Source organism: Ciconia boyciana, chromosome 2 (genome assembly GCF_034638445.1).
Source record: "Ciconia boyciana chromosome 2, ASM3463844v1, whole genome shotgun sequence".
NCBI classification, from domain to species: domain Eukaryota; kingdom Metazoa; phylum Chordata; class Aves; order Ciconiiformes; family Ciconiidae; genus Ciconia; species Ciconia boyciana.
In genome coordinates, this window is record NC_132935.1 from 151215875 (window position 1) to 151239016 (window position 23142).

Here is a 23142-nt window from a genome sequence, read left to right on the forward strand (position 1 = left end):
TTGGTATAGTTACAAAGAAAACATTATGGGTTTATTTGATTAATAATTACAGGGAAAAGAAATGGCATACTTACGAGTTCTTGAATGTAGCAAACAAAGGTGCAAGATCCAGTTAGCTTAACCTAAATATTCAGAAAACAGAAATTTGGCACAATTTTTAATGTTGCTAGTAACAATTGGAGTGACTTACTGTGATAATTTTTACAGGGGTAGAAGTTTTGAAGCTGGATGACTTAAAGACAGTTTTCTAAGGTTCGTTTCATGCAGAAAGTTGAACTAGTTGATCAGAGGTCCACTGATAGATAAAACAGTAATGTGAATATTTCTAGTTTAAATGTTGTAGATTAGTGGACTTTAAATTGAAAGGGATTAAAAATTGTTAATTAACTTTGTAAGTAGCATTCCTGTGATAACTTCCCCCCCCCCAGTGGTTGATCTCGGCTCATGGCATGTGAGGATTATGAACCTGTGAATGTGTTTCATATTGCATTGTAGGATTTTCAGTCATTGAGAATATGTTGTTTTGAGTGCTGTTGTTGGGTCAGGTGGAACTATGATGGATCTGTTGGCAGTAGAATTTAGTACTTGCAGGTGCCTGCTACACTGGTACAGTTTTAAGTTCTGTGTGCTTTATCAGCACGTGCTTTTTATTTTTTAGGAGCAGCTATCCTAAAAACTCTTTTTAGGATTGAATATAATCTAGATGATCTGATCTCTGGAATTTCTTACCATCTAAATTGTTCAGAATTTTTCTGCAGTTCAGTACAATTTATACCAGACTTAGTGTGTAGCATGTATGTCTTCAAAGGTGATTGCACACTTCCACTTTAATGCAGGCTTTTGATGTTTTTCACTGATGTGCCATAACTACACAGCTTCATCTAGTTGGACAGTATCTTTAGGGTCTTGAAATTGCTTTGCTGTTTTAGATTTGCAGAATTTGCTTATGACACAACGTAAATTTTTTCTTAAATTTATTGTTTTCTTTGCCGGAAGAATTTGTTACAGAAAGGTTGACATGCTTGCCTCACATGCTTTTTAGAGTGATTTATAAGGCCTTTCCCTTCTCTCCTCACCACCTTCCAGCATACATTTGATTTCAAAGTTAAATTTGTTAATATGAAAATTGGAGAGTAGTTGATAACTTCTGTAGATAAAGATTTCTCTTTGGGATTGAGAAAGGCTGTACTCCTTAAACTGGTCATGTGTAGATCAGGTTTATGCAGGATAATGTGAAATGAATTTGGAGAATAATGAAGCTAAAATTCTCTCTCTTTTTTTTTTTTTTTCCTTCCTTCCTCCAAATTTATGGGGTTACATTTAAAAACTGGTTTAGTTTTATCAAATTCTGTTGTTTCAATTTCCACATCTTTTCTTCTTATTTACTACAGTTAAGTTTTTAGTTTAAGTGTACTGAGAATAAAACCAGATTTAGAATATATTTTATTCTGAATTCTGATATAGAAGTTTTCACTCAACATAAATTATTATTGTGTCTTGCAGAACTTCTTGAAGAGGTGTGTTACAGGTAGAAAGAACTTGTAACATTTATTAAATAAAGCTTTCCTTTAAATAGTCACCAGTCTTCGCCAGGACAGCTTTCAAATATATAAGATAATAAAGTCAAGATACACAATTAATTAACCGAATGAAACTGTAGACAGTTTTTTTTTTTCCTTGCCTTCATATGAAGTCTGCTGACCTATCTGGATATTTTTCTTGTAATTCATTGTGACCATAAAGGAAGCAGAGAGGCTAATTAGACGTAGGACGAGGGCTTGACAGTGACATGTGGTTCCTTGCTATCCATTTTTCTGATTCCTGTCCTTAGCTTTAGCTTTGGCTGTGAATGTGAGAAACAGATCTGGGCTTAGAGACTAAGATGGCTACAGGATGAGATGAGAAGCAGGATAAACTAGGTTACTTCTACTTGTGTAAAGATTAAACCAGTTTTATTTAAATCTTAAATAAGCCAATATTGAATTGAAATCAGTCACAGATCCTTTTTGTAGTAATTTTACTAACTTTGAACTAACATTACTTTGAATGAAAATAATAATAATAAAGCCTGATCGTGGTTGAACTAGTATGGCTTCTTACTGGGGAGAAAATATAAAGGAATTTTAAAGAAATTTGTAAAATTACATTTTCCTGGTTTTTAAATATTTGTGATATTTCATTTTTAAAAATGCAGAAAAAGCTGTATGTTATGAAAACGTTGTATCATTTAATATGTTTATATATTTGGTTAGAAAATGTTAGTTGCATGTGTTTGATCAGTTCATACCTTCTCTGTTTTTAGGAGGCAGTGGTTGAAGGCATATGATTTTGTGGCTCAGGAAATTCCTACTATAAAATCAGTGTGGGCTGTTGTTTTTTGTCTGTTTTTTTGTTTGTTCTTTGTTTTGTGGGTCCAGTTCATTTGAGAACATGAAATTCCTTCTTACCATTTTCTTACTTTTAGAGAGTTGACATAGCTACTCAAAGTGTAAATTAAAATGGCTTGTCTGTGCCTCCTCATGGGCAGGTGATCAAAACCCCACATGCTGCAGTGTTTCTGTGGGGAGGAATGGAGCTTGGAGGCACTCCTTTTACATGTGGAAAGAGCTCAGCTAATAGAATAGAAGTTCCCACCTAGTGGGTCCTGAAAGGGGAATAATGTTGAATCACTTCAATAAATTCAAGGAATTCCATTTCAATGAATGAAATGAGGAAGAAAATGTATTTAGCTGTGTCACCTTTTTATGTGCTTTTTAATCCCAAATACCGTGCATCTTGGATTTACTACTACTTGCTATTTTCCCTTGAAGAGTGTACTTCAAAACTGGTGCTGTCATTACTCTGTACAGTTGTTTTGTCTGAGAAGCTGTCTCCCAGAGAAAAGCTTGTGAAAAGATAAACTGTGAACATGCTCATTAATAGCTGCAGAAGCAAAATGCTATCAGCTAATACATAGAAATGTTTGCTAAAATATACCTTTTTTTAGTAAAAACTTGAGTAATTTCTGACCTGTTTTAGTGAAGTGAGAGCTTCAAATTTATTCTGTAACTGTCCCTAAAGATTTGAGATTTTAGTAATGTTGGTTTTGACAGTTCTTCGATCTGTTTATTAAAGGAATCTGAAGATCAGCCTTTTTGTTAAAAGAAAACGTAATTTGAAAAAATGTCCATAGTAATGGGCATGTTAATATTAGACTTTAGTAGATTCAAACTAAGTTATTGTGTTAAATTGCCAGCATTGGGCACTTTCTTATGGAAAAGATCTCAGCATAGTTAAACTTTGAAAAAAATCCCTCCTGCCCCTTTTTCAAATCTGTTACATCTGTTGCTATAAGAATTTCAGTATCCCTAGTAAGATTAATTTTTAAGCTTATTTTTTTGGAAGAGAAACATTCTATATTTCACCGTATTATCGTAGAAATCTGATATATTTAGGCATGTTGGGCTTTCTCTAAATATTTTTAAGAAGCAATATTTACAGCTCCATTCCATTTAAACAGATTAGTTCCTCTCCCTTGGTTTCCTAGGTTTCTTAAATGTCATGCTGTTTTATGTCCTCCAAAGCAACAGTCTTCCTCAGTGCTTTCCTAGGTAGATTTGTTACTGAGTTTGTTAGAGTAGCAGAGTTACAAATTATCCATACCTATCAGTAGCAAAACCAGGGAAAGGAAATTGTGATCTGCCCTGCTCATCTCATTTATTATCTTTCAAACATACCTATTCACTCCCAAATGTGGAAAAAGAATAGTTCTTTTATTAAGGCATATAATTATAAATAATGCACATTTGTGCATAAACTCTTCTGTACAAATTAGGTAATGCGCTTTACCTATTTTTTTTCTGCTGTGTTTATTTCACATAATTACATTCTTCTGGATGATGGTGTGTTCACGTCAGGTGTCCCCCTTGAATAACATCAGTGGGAGTTCAGATCTCTTCTAGTTAAGTAGTTTGAGTAGTTCCTCATTCAGACACCTGCAGCTGACAGGTTAACACAGACTTAATTTTCAAAACCGCTCATTTCTTTTGAAAGAATACTATTTCTATTTGATTTAATACAAGGAATAATATGATCCTCTTCAAGTTCGAGTAAAGTTCACCTCTTTTACTGGCAAAACACTGCCTATACTAATGGTTGCAGTCTCTGTATAGTCCTTTTGAGAGTGTTTACTTAACTAGGGAGATACAATGAGACATTTAGGCAACCAGACAATTGTAAAATAGATTTTCAGTTTGTAAACATAACTTTAGCTTTTGTGGAGAGGCATATTTTCCTCTAGTAAGGAAATTCCAGGAAAGACCAGTTGAATTTTAAGTATATATTTAAGAATTATTTAATGGGAAGAGGGAAGAATTGTCTTGTCACCTACTGTGCTTTAGATATTTGAAAACTCTATTGCACAATACCTTTATTAAGCTGTGCTAAACATCCAGCCTGAAACTAAGGCTATGAATCCATTGTATTAAAATCACAACATTATATATACTAATTCTTAGGTGGATCCTTGCTTGCCGCCTCCTCCCTCAAGCCCTGCACCAGGATTCCTTTTTTTTCAGTGAAGAACTTTTATGCGGCAGAAATTGATTTGACTTGTTTTTTTTCAGGATGTTGTTAGCATCTCTTCTTTTAAAAAAAAATTCCCAGTTGAAGATTAAATAAGCATAAAATTAAAATCCTTATACTTGTTGCAAATCTATACTGTAATAAATATATATGTGGTATAGCATGTCCTGAACTGAAAGTCGTTTGTGTAAGCCTAATTATTTCACAAGTTACCATGTAAAAGTTTATTGAGCAACTGCTGCTTCTAATACTAAATATTTTCAAGTTAGCTTGCTCATTTCTGATGAGTTACTAAAAATTTCATGGACATTGCTGTAGCCTTAGAAGAGAAGCAAAGTTCTCTTCAACTGGCAAATATTAATAGTGCTTAAGCAGTCATGTTGTATTGAAGTGGAGTTTGGTTCTTGTCAGATATGGTTATTAAGTAACTGGGGGACAAATAAGGCTTTCTTGTGTTAGCCTACAAAGTAAAAATAGAATAGAACTGAATGAGACAAAATTCTGGATGCCTTTGGAGGGTAGTTAAATTTGATGTATCTTGAGATACAAATTTGAGATAATGCAACTTACAGTTAATATTTTTAAGACACATTTAAGAAGGGAGATAGTGTCTTTTTTGTTCTTGCCTTTTTTTTTTTTTAACGTGGTTAGGCATTGATTCTGCCACAGCCTTTTTATTAAGGATGTAAGTGTGATAGTTATGTCTGTGACTAACCTTTTTGCAGGATTGCAGTAGTGTTTTGTAATAGAGACTCCTTTTTTAATCTTTCTACAACACCATGTACTTGTAGAGTTGCTGATTCTGAATAGTGCACACTCAATTGAAATGAAGGAAACTTTTAAGATGGGATTAAGGTTGCAAGCATTTGCCACTGCATAGCACTACCTATGTTCAGACAATGCTGCAACTTCATCTTCCTTATTTTAAACTGAGTAATGGAAACTTTCCTGCAGGTGTTGCGCTGACAGAATCTTCTGCTTAAAGTTCTTTGTCCCCAAGAAACTATTCCCAAAACATTAAAAGAAAATTACATTATAATTTTCTTTTAATATATGGAAATATTAGAGAGTTGCTAAACAACATAGCCTCGTTCTTATTTAATTTTGGTTTTGCTCAGATGATTTTGTCAGGGAGATTAAGTTGTCATACCTTGCTTAATTGGTTGGAGCTTCTGAGTGGGACTACTAAGTTGGTGCTGTTGATATGTAGAAAATGGAGGAGTAGTCTCAGAGCTGTATTCTGGCCACTGTGTTTTCGGGTTTTTTTCCTCCTTTGTAAGCAGAAATTGTTTTGCATGACCTCTGATTTTATTCAAACTTCTGTCAGTGATGACCAGTTTATGATGTATCAGTCTTTCATAGTATTACTGTGCTGTTTGCAATCTCAAAACATTGGAAAACCCAGTTTTTAGAAAGTGTCTGCACTTAAGCAATTGCCATCTTACGTCACTGAAGTGTAAGTTGTTAAACATCAGTGTTTTTTCCAGTGTATTTGTTTTATGTTCTTTGGGAAGCTCCTTGAATGAAAAGTAAAAATTGTGACACACACACACACCCACCCCCACCCCCCAATGTTAAGGGATTTGTTTATCCAGTTTTAGTGACCCTTAAGTGTAATTTTCAGAAAGCATTTGAGCATGTGCGTATTGGTAATAATTTCAAAATACCCCAGATGACTAATGCATCTTTTAGAAATGTCTTAAGTTCTCCAGTTTTTCCTTTTCTTGGGTTTTGAGATAAAAATTTTGTAAAATTGGAATTATCTACTGACATTTAATGTGTATCAGTGGTTGCAGAAATGGAGATTCAGGGGATCTGACAGAAGTGAAACGGTTTTTTGTGACGTGCACTGGATATACTTCTACGCACACTGTTTTCTATTAAAGGAAGCAGTTTCTCCATCTTTGTGGTAACTGGTATTATCAGGTACTTAGCCATAACGTTAGTTTCTACTTATGACTCAGTTTTAAAACCTTGATATACTTTATTTGACATAACCTGAAATCCTGTTCACACCTGTCTTACTGTATTTATGTAGTGGAGTTATCTTTTGAGGAGGAGGTATTAGATCAATCTGAGGCATGAACCGGTGGCGGTCAGTCTTCTGCTTACTCTGAGTTGATAAGGATTGTGGAAGTATAGTTGCCTGAGGTGGGATAGTGCATCGTTGCAGTGCTGTTAGACTTTCATTACAGAACTTGAGTCTCTTAGTACTGTGTTACAGTATGTTCATGGGAGGGCTGTTAGTTGAGTTTCCTGGTGTATCTCTGGGGAGGGCTTGGAAGGGGGAAATTCAGTCTATTGCCCATATGCTGTGGTGATCCACGCTGGAGTTAAGATATCATTATTAGTTCATGGCAAGCATTCTGGCTGTCAGTTTAGCACATCTCATTTTGTGTGTCATAATAATTAAAAAGCACCTTTCTCTATGAAGCGCATTTCTGAGGACAGAAGAACCTCTCTTGTGCACTCTTTTACACTGTACTAGAGATGTAAATGTTTTCTGAACTACAGTCAAGAATGAAAGCATAGTTTGGCTTTATTCTCAACTACGTCTAGTTTCGTTTTAGAAGAATGTCCTCCACTGAATACAAATGTGATAACGTTAATATGTGTTACAAGATTAAAAAGATTTTAAAATTGACTGTCATCAGTGATGCTGTAGCAGGGAGTTTGTTTTTTGTTTAATACATTGAGATCTTCCGGGCTCATCAGTTAGAGAGTTAGGAATATGACTCTTGTGTTGCTGAAGTTCATGGTACTTTTTCATATTTTCCATGGGTAAAATTGCTTAAGCTGCTTTTTCAAGTCAATTGATCTCAAATAAAGGTGCCTTAGAGATGTAAAGCAGTATTATTAGATGACCTGAACCCAAACGGAGGAAAAATGTAAATCTGAAGAATTTGTTGTCCACCTATAGTTCTTATTTTCATGTAAATTCAACTTATACTTTTAAACAAATTGAAGTCTATCTACTTTAGTAAGCTTTGGGTCTTTCTAAGGTGTTCTTATCAGAAAGTTTTAGAAGCTGGTTGGAACTTGCCTTAATTTAGGAGAAACAGGCAAATTATTTCAAATGATGTTGCTTACTGCTCTTCTGAAATAAAGAATAAACATTTTTACAGTGATGTAAAATTATTTGTCCAGTCTTTTGCTTATTTTTGTTTTAATGGTTGAGATACAAAGAAAACTGCCAATGTACTGGTTTTCTTTGAAGAAGAAAGTTGGTAGGGATTTGTCTAGAGTGCGGTGGAAATGCATGTTTCATCCCTTAGGCTTTTTTGAAGGATATGACTTGGGACATTTGAATATTGGCTCTTCCACAAACTCAGTGGAATCAGTGGACTTTGTTCAGTGACCCTGATCATTTTCAAAGTTATGTATGAGTTGAAAAGCAATTTCTCCCTGCTACTGGGAGGTGGGCTGAGGGGAAGAAGAAAACAGCCCCCAAATTATTTAATTATTTTGCTGTAGCTATAACAAGGAAAGGAACAAACTAGAAGGGGATGGTTGGACAAAAATAAGTTTGTATCTGCTTTACCAATGAGAACAACCCAAGCTGTTACATCCACTTAGACTGAAGTACAACCGTAGGAAAACAGTCTGCCTGTTAGTTGCTGGAGTAGTAAATCACTGAATTGTTATGCGAGAACTCAGAAGTTTGAATTTAATTTGAGCCATTTTATTACTGCCTTTTGCTTTCCTTTTTGATGGCCAGATAATTGGTTTTCTTTCTAGAGCAGTTTGTACTGTTTCTCCTAAAATTAAACTTCAGTTTCTGAAATAAATTGGGCAGATCCAATTAAAAATAAAAATGTAAGCAGAAGACAGCAAAATAGCAAACTACTGTTACCTTATGCAATGTGTAAGATAAAATTTGAAGCTAATCTTTTTCATTTTAATAATCAGTATTATCTTGGCGTTCTTTGAGTATTTAATTAGTAAAACAATACAAGTCCTTGACTTTCATTGGTTTACTGCTCCTGGCTTTTCCTTCTTGAGATGTCATTTTCTTACTACCATTTTAGAAGAAGAATTCTATTATGAAGAAAACTGTATGCATACAGTATCATTTTCATCCCTTATTGGTCATTTGTCCCACTCCATGTATGTATGACTCTTGGTCTGTTTATACTAACATTTTGGACTAATTTCCATGAAATTTTGTGTGAATGGTAACTTGCAGAAAAAGATGAAAACTTCTGTGCATTGGGATGATTATCCTGTGAATCAGACATTACGAAACAGCACAGACTTTGCTGCCCTGGATAGGAGATACAGTAGGAGAGGAGGGCAGGGAAAGGAAATGAGGCTTTGTAAGCTCTTTTGCTCATAGAGCTACTTGTTGACTGGTATAAAACTTTTATTTTGGGGGACATAATGAGTATGTAATTGGGCAGTTGGGCAGTACAGTGATCAGGCTAGATTTTCTTTCATTTGGCAGAGCACTGTGCATTCAACTTAGTATGTTATTAATTTCTGGAAAATGTTACTGCGCAGTTGGTGTATTCTCTGGGGCCATTACTCTGCTTGAAAAATTGCAAGTTTTTATGCTTTTAGTTGCCTATGGAAGGCAGCCATATTTTATTTCAATACAGCAGGCCACATAAAAATGCAGTGAATAAAAATTGTGTTTTGTCTTATTACTTTTACATGTGGCAAATAAAAATGTCCATGATAGGCTGTTCAGTTACTGCTGAGGCATTGGGTATTGTGTTCCTATTGTGTTACTTTTTTTCCTTCCATGTGCAGAACTTTAGAAAGTGTTCTGCACAAAGATTTGCACTGAGGTAACAAAGATGTCAGTTGAAATACACTTTAGATGTTTTAATTTAGGCTTATCCTAGATAAGTTTCTATCATTTTCACTGTGTAAACAAGTCTTAATTGGTTATCCCCATAAACTATCACTACCATGAACTATCTTGCTGTTAAGTTTTCTCTGTTATCAAATAATTAGTGTCTGTCAGTTGGGCAGTATTTGTTCTGTTGAGGAAGTTCAAGTTCTAATATTGTCTCTAATTAATTTAATTGTGTATTAGCTAAGAGGTGGAACGTGGAGTCATAGAACAGTATGTATGGAGTTGAACCAAGTCGAATGAACTTCCTTGCTTTTCTGCTGCCCAGTGTTTCTTTCCATATGCCTGGTTTCTCGGCACCGAAAAGAAGACTCTTGTAGAGCCCTTCCTGAATCCCTGTTCCCTCTGGAGGGAGTGAAGGGGGCGGACTGCCTTTGAGTTCCAGTTACAGCACTCATTATTGCTAGGGAGCATTTTTCGTGCTTCTTGCCCAGCTGGTGAGCATTTGTAAACTTTCCTTTGTATTATCTGTACTGACACTTTTTATTATGGACAGAAGGAAAGTTAGGATATTAACAAGGTATTTGTCTGACTGAAGGAAACATACATGCTCTATCTATGTTGGACTGTATAAAGTTAACTATTGTATAGTGCAACACTATACTGTACTACTGCAAGTACTGTAATTTTACTATTTGTGCCTGGCTAAAATCTTGGGTGTGAGCGGAGGCATGTGAACTTGTTTACTAATTTCTCAGTGTAGATTTGTTTGAAGAGGATGAAAAATAGCTTTTTTTTTTTACTGTTTGCTGATCTGAATTGTAGATTATCTTTTGAACATAAGTCTAATGTGTCTCAGTGTTCTGATTTGTGCGTTTCAGTTGGATATTTTATGTTTATGATACTGTATAATATTATGAGCTAAAAAGAGTTTTAATTAGGCTAAGACACTTGGATGCCAGAGGACGGTGTGGAATGGCATGGTGATGTATTTGACTCTTCTAATCAAGGAGCAAGAAAATTTATTTTAGCTGGTTATAAATGGATGCTGTAGTTGCTAGTATAAGTGGGTAGGTTTTGAAAAGGAAAGAGTTTCTGCTTGTTCTTGAAAGATGGCAGGGGAGAAGGGAGAGAAATAAGCTGCTTTATTAGAGCAGTCTGATCCTTAGCTAACTCAGAATTTCATCTTTTCTTAATTTCACAGAGTTGAAGTGGTGTTAATAAAGACATTAATTGAATGTGATTAATTACTAGAGAAAGTTGTCTGTGTTGCAAAATGGAATATTCTTATTTCACCCTATGTTATGTCTGTTTTCCAAGTCCAGCGTAGTGTTGAAGCCTTGTTGCAGTTCAAGCTGTCTGAGATTCAGCAGCTTGGATCTGGAAACTACTTACAAAAACGTTGTTAAAGTGAGTCTTTGCGTGGCAGAATCTCAAATCTGCAGTAGGCATTAAGTCACAGCCTGGTTTTCGAATTGGTTCCCAGAACCATGCTTTCTGCTGATTTTCATGCATTGGTGACGAAGATGTGATTTTCATTTGAAAGACTTGAAGATAGTTATGATAATTTAACCTTGACTCTGACCTGTCCTATGACCTGTTCATCAGCAGAGATAGTGTTAGTGAAGGCTTGCTCAGACGGTTGCACCACTACAGTTTTATATAACTGTAGTGCTGATGCCCTTCTTGGCCATCTTCCAGTTAGGAATAGCTCTTTCCAGATTTAACTGTGTCCGAAATAATGATTAAGCTGAGGAAAGTCACAGTGATGGTGCAGTAAACATTTCCACGGGGAGTTCTGTAACTGAATTGGAGAATTTATAACACAATATGAATTTCCCTATGGTGCATCGAAGATGTATATTTGCAATTGCTAAATCTTGAGGTATGCTAATAAGCATTTTAAAAACAAGTCTTTCTGCCCCTCTTTCTTGAAGAAAGTGGACTAGTAAGGAAGGTCTAACTGTAAGAGGAAAGGATGAGAAGTGCTATAAGGGAACATCTCGAGGCACAGTAGGGTGCCGTCTACCTTATCAGGCCTGTTTCTGGGATACGGACTAATCTTAGTGATCCTGTTCTCATGATCTGCTTTGCCATGCATGCAGCTGGGAGACACAGAGCTGATTGCAAGTCACAGCCACCTTAAAATGGCTCGAGGTTAGGCTTTGCTAATGGTGAAAGCTAGCATACAAGTAAGGGAAACCCCTCTTCTCTTTAGAGGTAGACCTCGACTTGCAGATTGCGCTCTGCATACCGTGTTAACGTGGTGGCCTTTTAAAGATCTTGAGCAACTTTTCCTGGCAACCTGAGCTGGCAATGGGTTGTCAGAATTCCTAGGTGACTGCCATGCAGGTACGTACCTTTTTATACTGAGGCAGCAAGGTTTTAGTATGTGGTTAATTTGGTGATACGGTTTTGGTGTTTACATATGATCTTTAAGCCTTTAACTTGTATGAAGTGCCTAAAACTCTTGTTCTCCAGAGCATCATCTGCTTTGGTCTTGGAAGCTCCCCAACAGCAAATGTCAGTTTGGCAGCCCTTTCATATGCTCATTGCCTTGAAGTTTGGGTACTGATCCAAATGTAAAGCAGTATTACGCATAAAATAAAACGGAGGTATAGGGGTGAACCTGCACCTGTAATTACACAGTGTAATTGTCCTAGACACCACCAAATATGTATTTATGGTTGACCCTTGTAAAAGCCCACGTAGCTTGTCCTGGCAACCCAAGGCCATCGGTATTGCTGGAGCAACTGTGATCAGTTTTTATGCAGCTGAGGCCAGCTCAGGTAGGGCAGGATCTCTGATTCCTGGGGCAAGCCTATGGGTGTGCAGCCTGGGAGTTCTGCTAGGAGGACTGCAGCTCAGTGCAGAGAGGCCCAGGGGCTCCTTATGAAGAAACTCCTGCACAGGAGGTGTTCCTACTATTGGGGCCAGCTGTAGGTGGGTGTGACTGCTGCAGCTGCTCTGATACTTGCTCCGAGGTGCTTTGTGACTCAGTACTGGGGCTGGGAACAGTGTGAAATGGTGAGGGGATGCTGCTGAGCTGTTAAACCACGTGGGGGCTGAAAGTCTGCTCAGTGAGTTTGAGGGGTTTGTTTATGGGTTGGGTAGAGTTGGCTTTAAAGGATTTTATTGATTTAATGCGTATGTTGTTGGCTCTTACTCAGGTTTGGAAAATGCGTGTTAGATTAGATTCACTGTGGCAGTGTATTTAGACCACTACAGTATTTAAAAATCACTAACTACATCTTGAGTACGCTGAACTCAAGTGTAGTGTTACTGCATCCATGGTATGGGATTACAGTAAATTAACTACATTGGTGTTTTCAGAAGTTTTGAAGTGACTAATATCAAACTGTTCAAACAAGCCATCTGGTAAATTTTCATCTTGTACTTTAAAAAGGGAGACGATTTTACCTCATAGTAGAAATGAACTAATATGTCTGCATTAAGTACCCTACAGAAATACATGAAGAAATTTAATGATTTTATCTCAGTAGAGTTTGGGAAGGGTATTGTAAATAAATAAAAACTTAACAGAATGATTAATATGAAAATATTAGACAGCTATCTCACTCCATAATCAGTGTCTAAAAAAAAATTAAGACTGTTGGTGTGACTGAGTACAGTCTTGTAATTATAATATACTTCTTGCATATGTTTAGGGGAACTAAATGTGTCTTTTTATCAATGTATATTAAAGTCTAAATTTTGGAATTTTCTAATGTACATAACGTGTAAAGTCACATCATTCACTAGAAGCTCAATTTTTTTTATTGTTACTCGTGCATCACAAGCATGTGATGTTGTGAGCATTGGTTTGACAGCTTAAGTTACCCCCATGGTAAGTCATTCCACCTGGCTCTGAGCATGCAAGATACTTTTGGTGTAGCACTAATTGTCTTGCTGTTGGAAAGCTGTATTTGAGGACAAGGCTTTTTCCTTTTTTTTTACCGCCAGGTCTTTGAAGAGAATGACACATGGTTTTAGCCAAAATAGTGTAGGAAAAGGTTCAGAGCTACTGATAGTTCAAGTTGCAATAACTCATGTGTGTGCAAATCAGCCTTTAACCTTTGTAGGGTACTAAACAGATTAGTCATGGTGTACCTCTTTGCTTTTTTGACGGACTGTTTTTCTAACCTGCAGGGTTAGAGGCGTGGAGGAAGAAGTTTGAAATAGTAATTTTGCAAACGCTTGTGTAGTCAGAAGGCTCAGAAAATAGAATTTGCGTTATAATCTCTCCCATTCTGCACCATGATATATCATTTAGTCATCTTCTGAGTGTGTGATTCTCAGAAGACTTAAAAAAAAAATTTGTTTTAATGGCTCCATTCACTCCCACCTATTAGTCCACTATCAGTGGACTGTTCTTTGTTGTTGTTGCCCATAAGATAGAACCTTTGCCATTTCCAAAGCACTTTGACTTCATATTTAGATCGCTATACAGTATGTGAAGCTAGTGGTACCTGATGTAGTGTCCCTGGGTATTTAGAAACTTCTCAGTAGTTAGAAACTTTTCAGTAGGCAGAGGAAAAATAAAGGTGGGGGAGTGTTGTATTTGGAATATCTATGTTTTTCCCTGAAATGTTTAAGAAAATTATTTTTCTTAGTTTGATGTGATTTATGTGAACATTTAAAACTTAGGAAGAGGAAATCATATAAAGAAGACTGGAAGAGTTTTTACTTGCTTAGAAATTGTTGAGGAATGGGAGGCCTTAAGAGCAGGATGTTTAAAATAAGATTGCAAAGGGTTTAATCGATGGCCTTGTTTAATTAGAACTGTTCAGGTTTAATTGGTGACTTGAGCTTAGGCACAAATGTAGACGTAAAAGGTGTTGAGAATTATCTCCCTTCTCATTTCCCAAAGTTCCCCACTGTTCTTTTGTGTTCAAGTGTTTTCATGGCAAGGAAGAAAACTGGGTTACCTTGAGAAGCAGTTGTTAAGGAGGCCAGAAGCAGATGGCAGTTGGGGAAATGCTGCTTTTGGTATTCTAGATGTCAGTACCTATATTGCAGAGACTGAGGTGCAGGAAAATTAATTTAATCTATATGCATAAACGAATGCATAATCTAATGCATAAAGAAATAGTTACCTAGAACCAGTTACAAGTAGTCTCAAAAGGGTTAAGAAAACAGCATTGCTCCAGTGAACTTAAAACCTGATTTTGTTTATCTAACTGTGTAGGCTGTTGATTAAACCTATTTAAACTTTCTGATTTAATGTTGAGAAAATGTCTCTTCTGAATTGACATGTTAGGACTCCTCCAACCATCAAAAAATATAAAGGCTTCTTGTTTGTCGTGGAATGAAGTTTGAAAGAAAGACTAGTGAAGGGACATAGTGCATTATTGTAACTAGAAGGGCAAAGTGAGCTTTATGCTGTGTGAAAAAGAAATATGCGTATGGTCTCCTGAAATACTTCTGCATCTGAACTATGCTGTGGTCCAGGCTGTGGACAACTTGCCTTCTCCCCTCCCCTCTCCTTGCCCCTTCCACCTCCTTAGAATACAGATGGTTGATTTCTTTGCAAACATACATGCTGAACAGTCTTCCATTTTTCCTTTAGGGACCAGTTACTCTCCACAAGAAAATTCACATAACCACAGTGCTCTTCATAGTTCAAATTCACATTCTTCTAATCCCAGCAATAATCCAAGCAAAACTTCTGATGCAGTGAGTATTTGTGATTGGTATTCATCCCTGTGTCACCCCATTCATACACACTATAATTTAATCATTTTGTCTAAAACAGGCGGCATGTACATTCCCTGCTTCACTGAGTTTTCCAGAATCGGCCTTTATTTTATAAACACTCTGTAAACCCAAGATGCAGTTGTTATATGTTGTAAAACTATTGTAACTGATAATAGTTAGAGCTTTGAGGTACCTGTTTTGAATTTTAAACTACTAGATTATTTAAATGAAGTAGATACAGAGAGAAATATTTTCCATGAACTTTGTTGGTAAATCTAGAGAAGTCAGTATGCTTTTACCTATTCAAGATGCAATTACACATTGTGAATTTTAGTCACTTTTATTATCCAAGTTTTAGCAGTTAGGGTGGTGTTTGTTAAAAATTGCACTGGAAACAGAATAGATAAATTTGTGAAGTATAGAAAATTTTTGAAAAGATAATTAATGATTTTTGAGGAAGTTTTAAGGTGCAGAAAACTAATGTTATTGATGTTACTGTATCCCACTAAACATGTTGTTAGATTTTGTTTCAGGGTTGATGGGAATAAAACAGAGGAAACTATTGCAGAGTGCAACAGGAGCATAGTGGTCACATCTTTAAACTATCAAAATGAAACAGGCATTTAGAGATGGTATAAATGGAAAGCTGTAATATGGGTACATAGGAGGATGCCATGTACTTTTAAAAATGGTGGAAGCTTTTTGATTTGTATATTACAACTCTCAAGTAGTCCTTCGTCCAACACTGTTTGTATTTTAAAGGCTTATGATTCTGCGGATGATTGGTCTGAACACATCAGCTCTTCAGGCAAAAAGTACTACTACAACTGCCGAACAGAAGTTTCACAATGGGAAAAACCAAAAGAGTGGCTGGAAAGGTATATGTGTGTGTCTGTTTTCACTGTGTAAAGAACAAATATTTTTAAAGCTCATTTGAGAGCAGTTGAGCTTATCTAATAGATTACTGCTATAAAAGATTGTGATGCAAGTCTACTGTGTTCCTATCCTTACTGTGACCTCTGGCACCTATTTTATCCCTTGATGATCCAGAGAGGGATGGGGAAGTATGGTTGGTTTGTGTTTTTGGTTTTTGGTGGGGTGGTTTTTTGTTTGTTGGGTTTTCGGGGGGTTTTTTTTGCAATGTTAGTGAGCTGAACTGGAATACTGGAGGCTTCAACAAGCACTGGTGTAAGGAAGCAATGGCTGGAGTTTGCCTACCCCATCTGTAGGAGAAAGCTCTTAGGATAGTTTAATTCTTCTCATGTAACTTCACCCATAGAAAGTGCTTTATTAGATAATGTAAGTTCTCACTTAACTTGTGTTTTCTTTTCTTCAGAGAGCAGAGACAAAAAGAAGCAAGCAAAATGTCAGTTAACAGTTTTCCAAAAGATAGGGATTACAGAAGAGAGGTGATGCAGGCGACAGCTGCCAGTGGGTTTGCCAGTGGAAGTATGTGGTTTTTTTGCAGTAATATGTTCTTGCCTTGTTTGCATTACTGTTTTCTTTTCCAAACTTAAAAAAAATTAAAAATCCCTTTCCTTAGCTGTTTTTCTCACATTTTTATATAAAAAGGCCAAAGTGGATAGCACAGACAGCTCTCCCAAATGTTGTTTCTTAAAATAACTTTGAGCCTTTACTAATACACTGCTTGCTTAATGCTTTTCATGGTACTCCTCCTTTTTGCAGCTTTTACTGCCTAATTTAATTAGCTTTATAGGTAGTTATTGAAAGAACTTGAACAGTTTATGGTATAGTTGGGCTGTCATGATCATTGAGACCTGTCAATATCATATTCTGAGCTTAAAAATAGAGATGCAGAGGTCTCTTCTAAAACCTTGATTTCACATGTGAAAGTAAGAAGCTAATTTAATTGATTATGATATCAGAGTTTTCATAGGCTTGCGTACATTATTGAAAGCGTATTTTTACCATGCCAATACTCTTAGCAAAGCCGTTCCCGGACTATGAATTTATATTACTTGAAATTTTTTTTCCTGATATATAGCTTTAGTCTTTGTCAATTTTTCTGGGAAATGGTTGTACTGTGAGACTCCTTCTGTATGCTGATGTAGTTTGAGTAAATTCGTAGCATAGTTCTCAGGGTGGTTTAAAAGTAGAAGCTGAAGTATTAATCCATATTCCCTCCCCCCCCCGCGCTTGGGACTTGACAAGACAGAGTTGTATAAAGGGCTGTTTTTCTGTGTATGCTGAAACATATTGCATATGCTAAAATATACTGTATGCTACAAAAAGATAGCAGAAATGCATATTGCAGTAACTATTTCTTTTGTGACAGGTGAAAATGTAAGAATCAGTAAAAAGAATTACTCTATATTTGCTTGGTATGTTCCCTGTGTAGCATATTTTAAAGTCTATGATCGTGTGACAAATGCAGATTAGTCACTCATTTAATACATAGTCATCTTGAATTAATTCAACCGAAAGTAAATTCTTTGTAGTAGTACTCAAGTGACTTGAAGTGGAATTCTTTGAAGGCTAGAATTTGAAACTATTAAATTATATTCAATGTTCAGGATTTTCAGTGAACAAAAGAAAAATGGCATGAATTATCTCTTCACGCTAAATATAAGATGGAAATAATAGATTTTGATTTAGAATTTTTAGGAGACTTCAAAAGTTAACTTGAATCTAACAGTTGTTATAAAGCAGCCTTTCATCAAAACACAGTGCTTAACTGGAACTCTAAATCAAGCAAAGGTCAGAGAAAATGCATTTTGTCAGTGAGTAAAATTAAATTTTGCCTTTTTTGATGCTGATCTACTTGAGGCTTTTTTTAATCATAAGAAGTTCAATCAGCTCTAGTTGTTGATGCGCAGCTGTATTAATCAAAGTCACTGCAATCTTAGACAAGTTTCTAATTTAATCTTTTTTTCTTATTGCAACGTTACTTGGGGAATCCTGAAAAAAGTGGAAGACAAGCATTCCAGTGACGCCAGTAGTATGCTCCCACAGAATATTTTATCTCAAACAAGCAGGCACAATGACAGAGACTACAGACTGCCAAGAGCAGAGACTCACAGTAGTTCTACTCCAGTACAGCATCCCATCAAACCAGTGGTTCATCCAACTGCTACCCCAAGCACTGTTCCTCCTAGTCCATTTTCTCTACAATCTGATCACCAGCCAAAGAAATCCTTTGATGCTAATGGAGCATCTACTTTATCAAAACTGCCTACATCCACATCTTCCATCCCTGCACAGAAAACAGAGAGAAAAGGTATGTCTAATGAAATTCCTTCTGGTATTTACGATGATGCATTGCATTTGCATTGCTTGTTCAAAGTGTGTTAGTTCTAGAATTTAAAGATATTTTTCCTGTTGATTGTGTATGCTTAGAACCTGATTACTGTTTTGATGTGTTTATTTCCCCTTAAACCATGTTTGCTGTATCTTACACTTCAAATTGACACTGCGATATTTGCTGTTTACTGGCTTATTCTGTAAATTATAATTTCAAATGATAATTTGAAAGACGTATTTTAGTAGGATGTATTTTAATTTTTGTCCTCCCTCATGTTGTTTTGGATCTTTGCCATTATTTGAGTTCTTAACATAGATGTAGTTATACCACTTTAAAGTAATTTTGCACCATTATATTTTATGAACTGCTGTTACTGTTTGGAATGCCAGTGTCAAACTTTTCCATAAACACAAGTGCAATTCTTACAGAAAGCAAGAGTTTTTTACATGTCTGTAACAGCTACTCTTCTGCTCTGATCTGTGTCTTGTGATATACTGGATCTTCAGTTCTAAAGCTGCTGAAAGTTTGTATTTCTGTGTAATATGTGCCCGAAACATTTACAGTCACCAAGTGAAGATCAGGACTTTACTGTGCATTGTATGTGACTCTTCAAAAGTCTATATTTTAATTGGATTTACTTCATTATTAGGCAAGAAGAGCTCAAGAAGATTGTGAGAATGGAAATGTATGTTACTAGTGATAGTGTGATACTTTGGTATAGTTGAGTTCTTAGAGAGTAACGTATAAGAAAATTCTATTTTGGGGGCTTTGGGAGGGGAAGAGTAATTTTTGATAAACATGTCTGCTTTTAATTTAAAATACTGCTTAACTAGTATGACACTGGATTGTTTTTTGAAAGATGGCTTGTTGCCCTGTTGATATTTGCAAGTCTGTCTAGTTACAGAAGAATAGTGCAGTGCTAAAAAGAAGGCCAAAAAGACTTGGATCTGATATTGGTCTTACACTCCGCGTTTGCTTTCCTGCCTTCCAGTTTTCTTTATTAAAGAATTCCAGCTTTTGCACAGAGATAAGTGCACTTGGCCATCCAAAATATCCAGACAATACCATACATTGTAAAATACCACAATGTAAGAAAATCATGCACGTAAAGAAATTTGTATGTTTTTCTTGAGACTTTGTGCAATTTTTGCGTGACCTGGTACATGAATGTTGACTATAAACTACAGAGGAACAGAAGATTTTCAGCAAGCCTTTTTCTATTCAACACAGTAAAGCAAGAAGTAAGGTGTACTAGTTTATGCATGGATCTTGTACTAAATAGCATAATTACCTGCTTCAGTTCAGCCTCTATGTTTTGGTTGCAGTTTGATGCACTTTTAAACATGACAGTGCAAAACATCCATGTCAAGTATTCTCTCTCCTTTAGCATATCCTCTCTATTTTCATGACTATCTTTAAAATATACTTAAAGAAAACCCTTATTATTACTCAGTTCTGGCATGTATTTGATTCCTGTTTGGTGTGTGATCAGACTTCAAACTGGATATATTATTTCCCTGCTTTACTGCATACCTTTATTAGTTGCTTCCACTTAAATTGAGCAACTGAATCATACTTCAATAGAAAGAATTTCCCATTGTGACGGCTGCTACAAATGTTGGCAGGGAGCTCTAGTATTTCTTACATACGACATAAATTTGAGAACATACAATTGGGTATGAATAGTGAAAATGATCACACAGGGCAGTCTTGACACTGTAAATCTTACTTTAGAATCCCTGTTACCATGGATGGTTCCGTATTAAATAGTCACTTAATTTCTGTATTCCTATGCAGTTTTTTTAAGTTTATATGAGTTAAATGGATAGATTCTGTGTAATACTCTTGCCTCATTGATGTAAGTGTTTCATGACACTTCATTGTGAGCAAATATAATACTTCCTGAGCTTCAGACAGGGTGGATTACAGAAAGTTAGTAAGTAATTGAAGAATTGGAATAGATGAATGTTAGGCTTGAAATAATTATTCCAGAAAACGTGAGTTTTCACGTGTTGCTTGAATACCTCTCTTCTTACAGAAACAGAAAAATTCAGTGCAGCTTATATTATGATAAGAGATAATTCAAAAAGTGTATTCAATAGTCTTGCCTTTTTCTTTTTTTGTGAATGTTGGACTTTCTTTTTTTTTTAATAAGAAATTTGACCAGTATAATTTCTGTAGCATTTTACATATTTAAATTTAAAGAAGGGAAGAAGCAGTGCTGTACATTGGGATGTTTTTGGATAGTTTGCTTCTGTTACTCATTTTCCCTGAGGTGACTGTGAACCTGTAGTACTATAGGTATACGGTGTTTAAGAGTATTTGTTTGTAGCTGTTGTACAAAATGGAAAAAAAAAATTGTCCTGAGACACTCAGTTCAAACAATCTTCTAAAAGTATCTTTATAAAATTGGAAAATAGTTTGAGGGGTTTATTTTTACAGTAGTAAAGCAAACAGCCCTTGATCTTTCTCTGTTTGCTAGCTGTGCCATCCCTCTCTCTTTCTAAAAAGAGGTAAAGCTGTATTTTTTGCCTATTAAAATAGCTTGGTCCAAATGACTGAATAGTATGTGCAGTAGTCTTTGCCTAAATGAGTTCTTGCTTCTTTTCAATGTGTTGCTGGCAGCTTTATGCCAGCATATATGTGCCACTGTTTTAATAGTTCTGTTCTTAGTGTGTATTTTTTAATGCAGTAATAGCTGTGAAAAACAAAATACAAAAAACCACAAAAAACAACACCACTTTTTTCAGCTCAATCTCTTTTGCTGCAGGGGTATGTTGTAGTCCCACAAGGAGATTGAATAAAATCCCTGGCTGAACTATAGCTCAGCTGTTAGCAGTAGTCCTCTGCCCTCAATGGCTGGCAGTAGTGGAGAGTTCCTGGGGAACTATTTGACCTCTACCCTTTGGTTTGAATGTTCCAGTCAGAATCTGCTGCTTCTGTTTGTGCTCACTGTGAGTGCTTTATGCAGGTAAAGTGTGGGGTTGCTTTTCCTACTTTTTGGCTGCTTTATCTGTAGGGCACATCACATTTTCCTATTTCTAATTTAGTTACTGAATCAAATGTTGTATTGTCCGTATCTTAACAGTGTGTCTGTAGGATACTTCTTCTCACACCTTTCCTCCAAGTCCCATCAGGCAGCACTTCTGTTTCTAGTGCAGCAATACTCTGAAATTTTTCTGAGAGAACTCGGCAAGCTGGCCACTGCAACGCTGGGTGGGTTGTGAACCTGATGCTGACGGATTAAAGTGGTTGGTCAGTGACAGCTGAGCTTCTTCCTCATCCTTTTCTCACCCCTGTGGTTTTCTTACTTGTAACACTTGCTAGTCTTTAGCAGTCAGTTATTAACATTGCCCCGCTATCATTGCATCTTCTTTGGCTGAGTTTTGCAGTTTTACCTGTATTACTCAATTCATACAGTGGTTAGAAAAAATTACACTAGCGAGACTGTTAGAGGTTTCTTCCAGTACTTTATACTTGTTTGCTGAGCATTGCTGTTACATTTATTTATGCAGCAGAGATAAAATATGAAAATTCAGTTTTAAGATTGGAGTAATCCAAATGAGAAAAATAAGGAATTTCTTGCGTTACAGAGAATTTGAGTGTATTTGAGAACCCAGTTACTGTTGTTGCCATAGCTTCATTTGGCCAAATGTGTTTACAAAATGCATTGCTTTTAAATATTTATATATCTTGCTGTGGCTTAAGGTCCTTAGTAGATCAGAACTGAACTATGTAAAAAAGCTAAATGTGACTGTCACTGCTCAGAGAACTTAGTTGGTGGACTATATATTTAAGGTACTTCAGCATAGATGAGTGTGTTACGGTTCTTAATCACTAGCAGTAAGTCAAGCAGTTCAGTTAGCTGTTCTAGGTGGTGGTTGTTTAAGCAGTATAGCAGAGGTGAGGTTTATGGGGCAATAAGGCATTGAATTTCTGAAAATTTTGTAATGCAGGTTTCCTCCTGCAGAGAGCATGTTGTGAGAGCACACGTGCATGACTGTTGCTAGCAGAGTAAAGATACAACTCAAGCTCACAATAGAGTGATTGGGTAATGTTGTAGTGTTGAATTTGAAGGACTTGGAATGCATTGGCTTTGTTTTTAATGGCATAAAAAAATTACATCAGTAGTAAAAGCTATTGGAACACTCAAAGGGTCACATTGATAATTTGGGAATTATCCAGTCAACAGTAAGTGGGTAATTTCCGTGTCATTAAAAAAAAAATCTTTGTTGAAATAAATCATCTGTCCATATACGTGGCAGAATAAGAGCAAGCTATATATAGCGGTATTTTAAAGCTACTCTTTGTATACGGAGTACTGGTATGTTAGTTGTCAGGAGGAGGACTGTGAAGGAAGTTGTTGCACAAAAAATGCATTTCCTTTTTTTGTTTCTTTTTTCCCTATTCACTTCGCTGTAACACTAATATGCCTGAATAACTCAGCACACCGTGGGTGAGAAGGGAGTGAGCAAGTACTAGGAGCAGGTACTTAGAGGGCTCCAGCGGGTAGAACAGGGTGACTGAGGCACGAGAGGAGTGGAAGTGTTGGTGTGAAGAGCTCTTCATTGAAACAGAGTAGCTGAGCAGTCAAAAGACTTTGTTTTTCATCCCCCTGCGTTAGACCTAGTCTGAATAACTATTTTAACTGTAACGTACTAGGCTGAGAATTGCCTTTCAGAATGAGATTCCCTAGTGGATCAGCTGTTTGTTTAGGAGCAAAGGTTTGTGTCATGAGGGGCAGAGACTGGTAACAGCAAGATTGAGCAGCATTTTAATATACTGCCTCAAACTCTGAGAAGCTAAGCGTTTGCCTTATTGT

The 23142-nt window shown here is 36.3% G+C and overlaps 1 protein-coding gene across 2 annotated transcripts in view; it reads left to right on the forward strand.

The window, feature by feature from the left end:
- The window catches only part of WAC (WW domain containing adaptor with coiled-coil), a 63263-nt gene that overhangs the window by 11456 nt on the left and 28665 nt on the right, over nt 1-23142 (forward strand). For both annotated transcript variants that reach the window (XM_072854529.1, XM_072854528.1), the window contains exons 4-7: nt 14931-15037; nt 15821-15936; nt 16395-16507; nt 17988-18296. In XM_072854529.1, coding sequence (XP_072710630.1) covers nt 14931-15037; nt 15821-15936; nt 16395-16507; nt 17988-18296 — 645 coding nt within the window. The remainder of the gene's footprint in view (nt 1-14930; nt 15038-15820; nt 15937-16394; nt 16508-17987; nt 18297-23142) is intronic.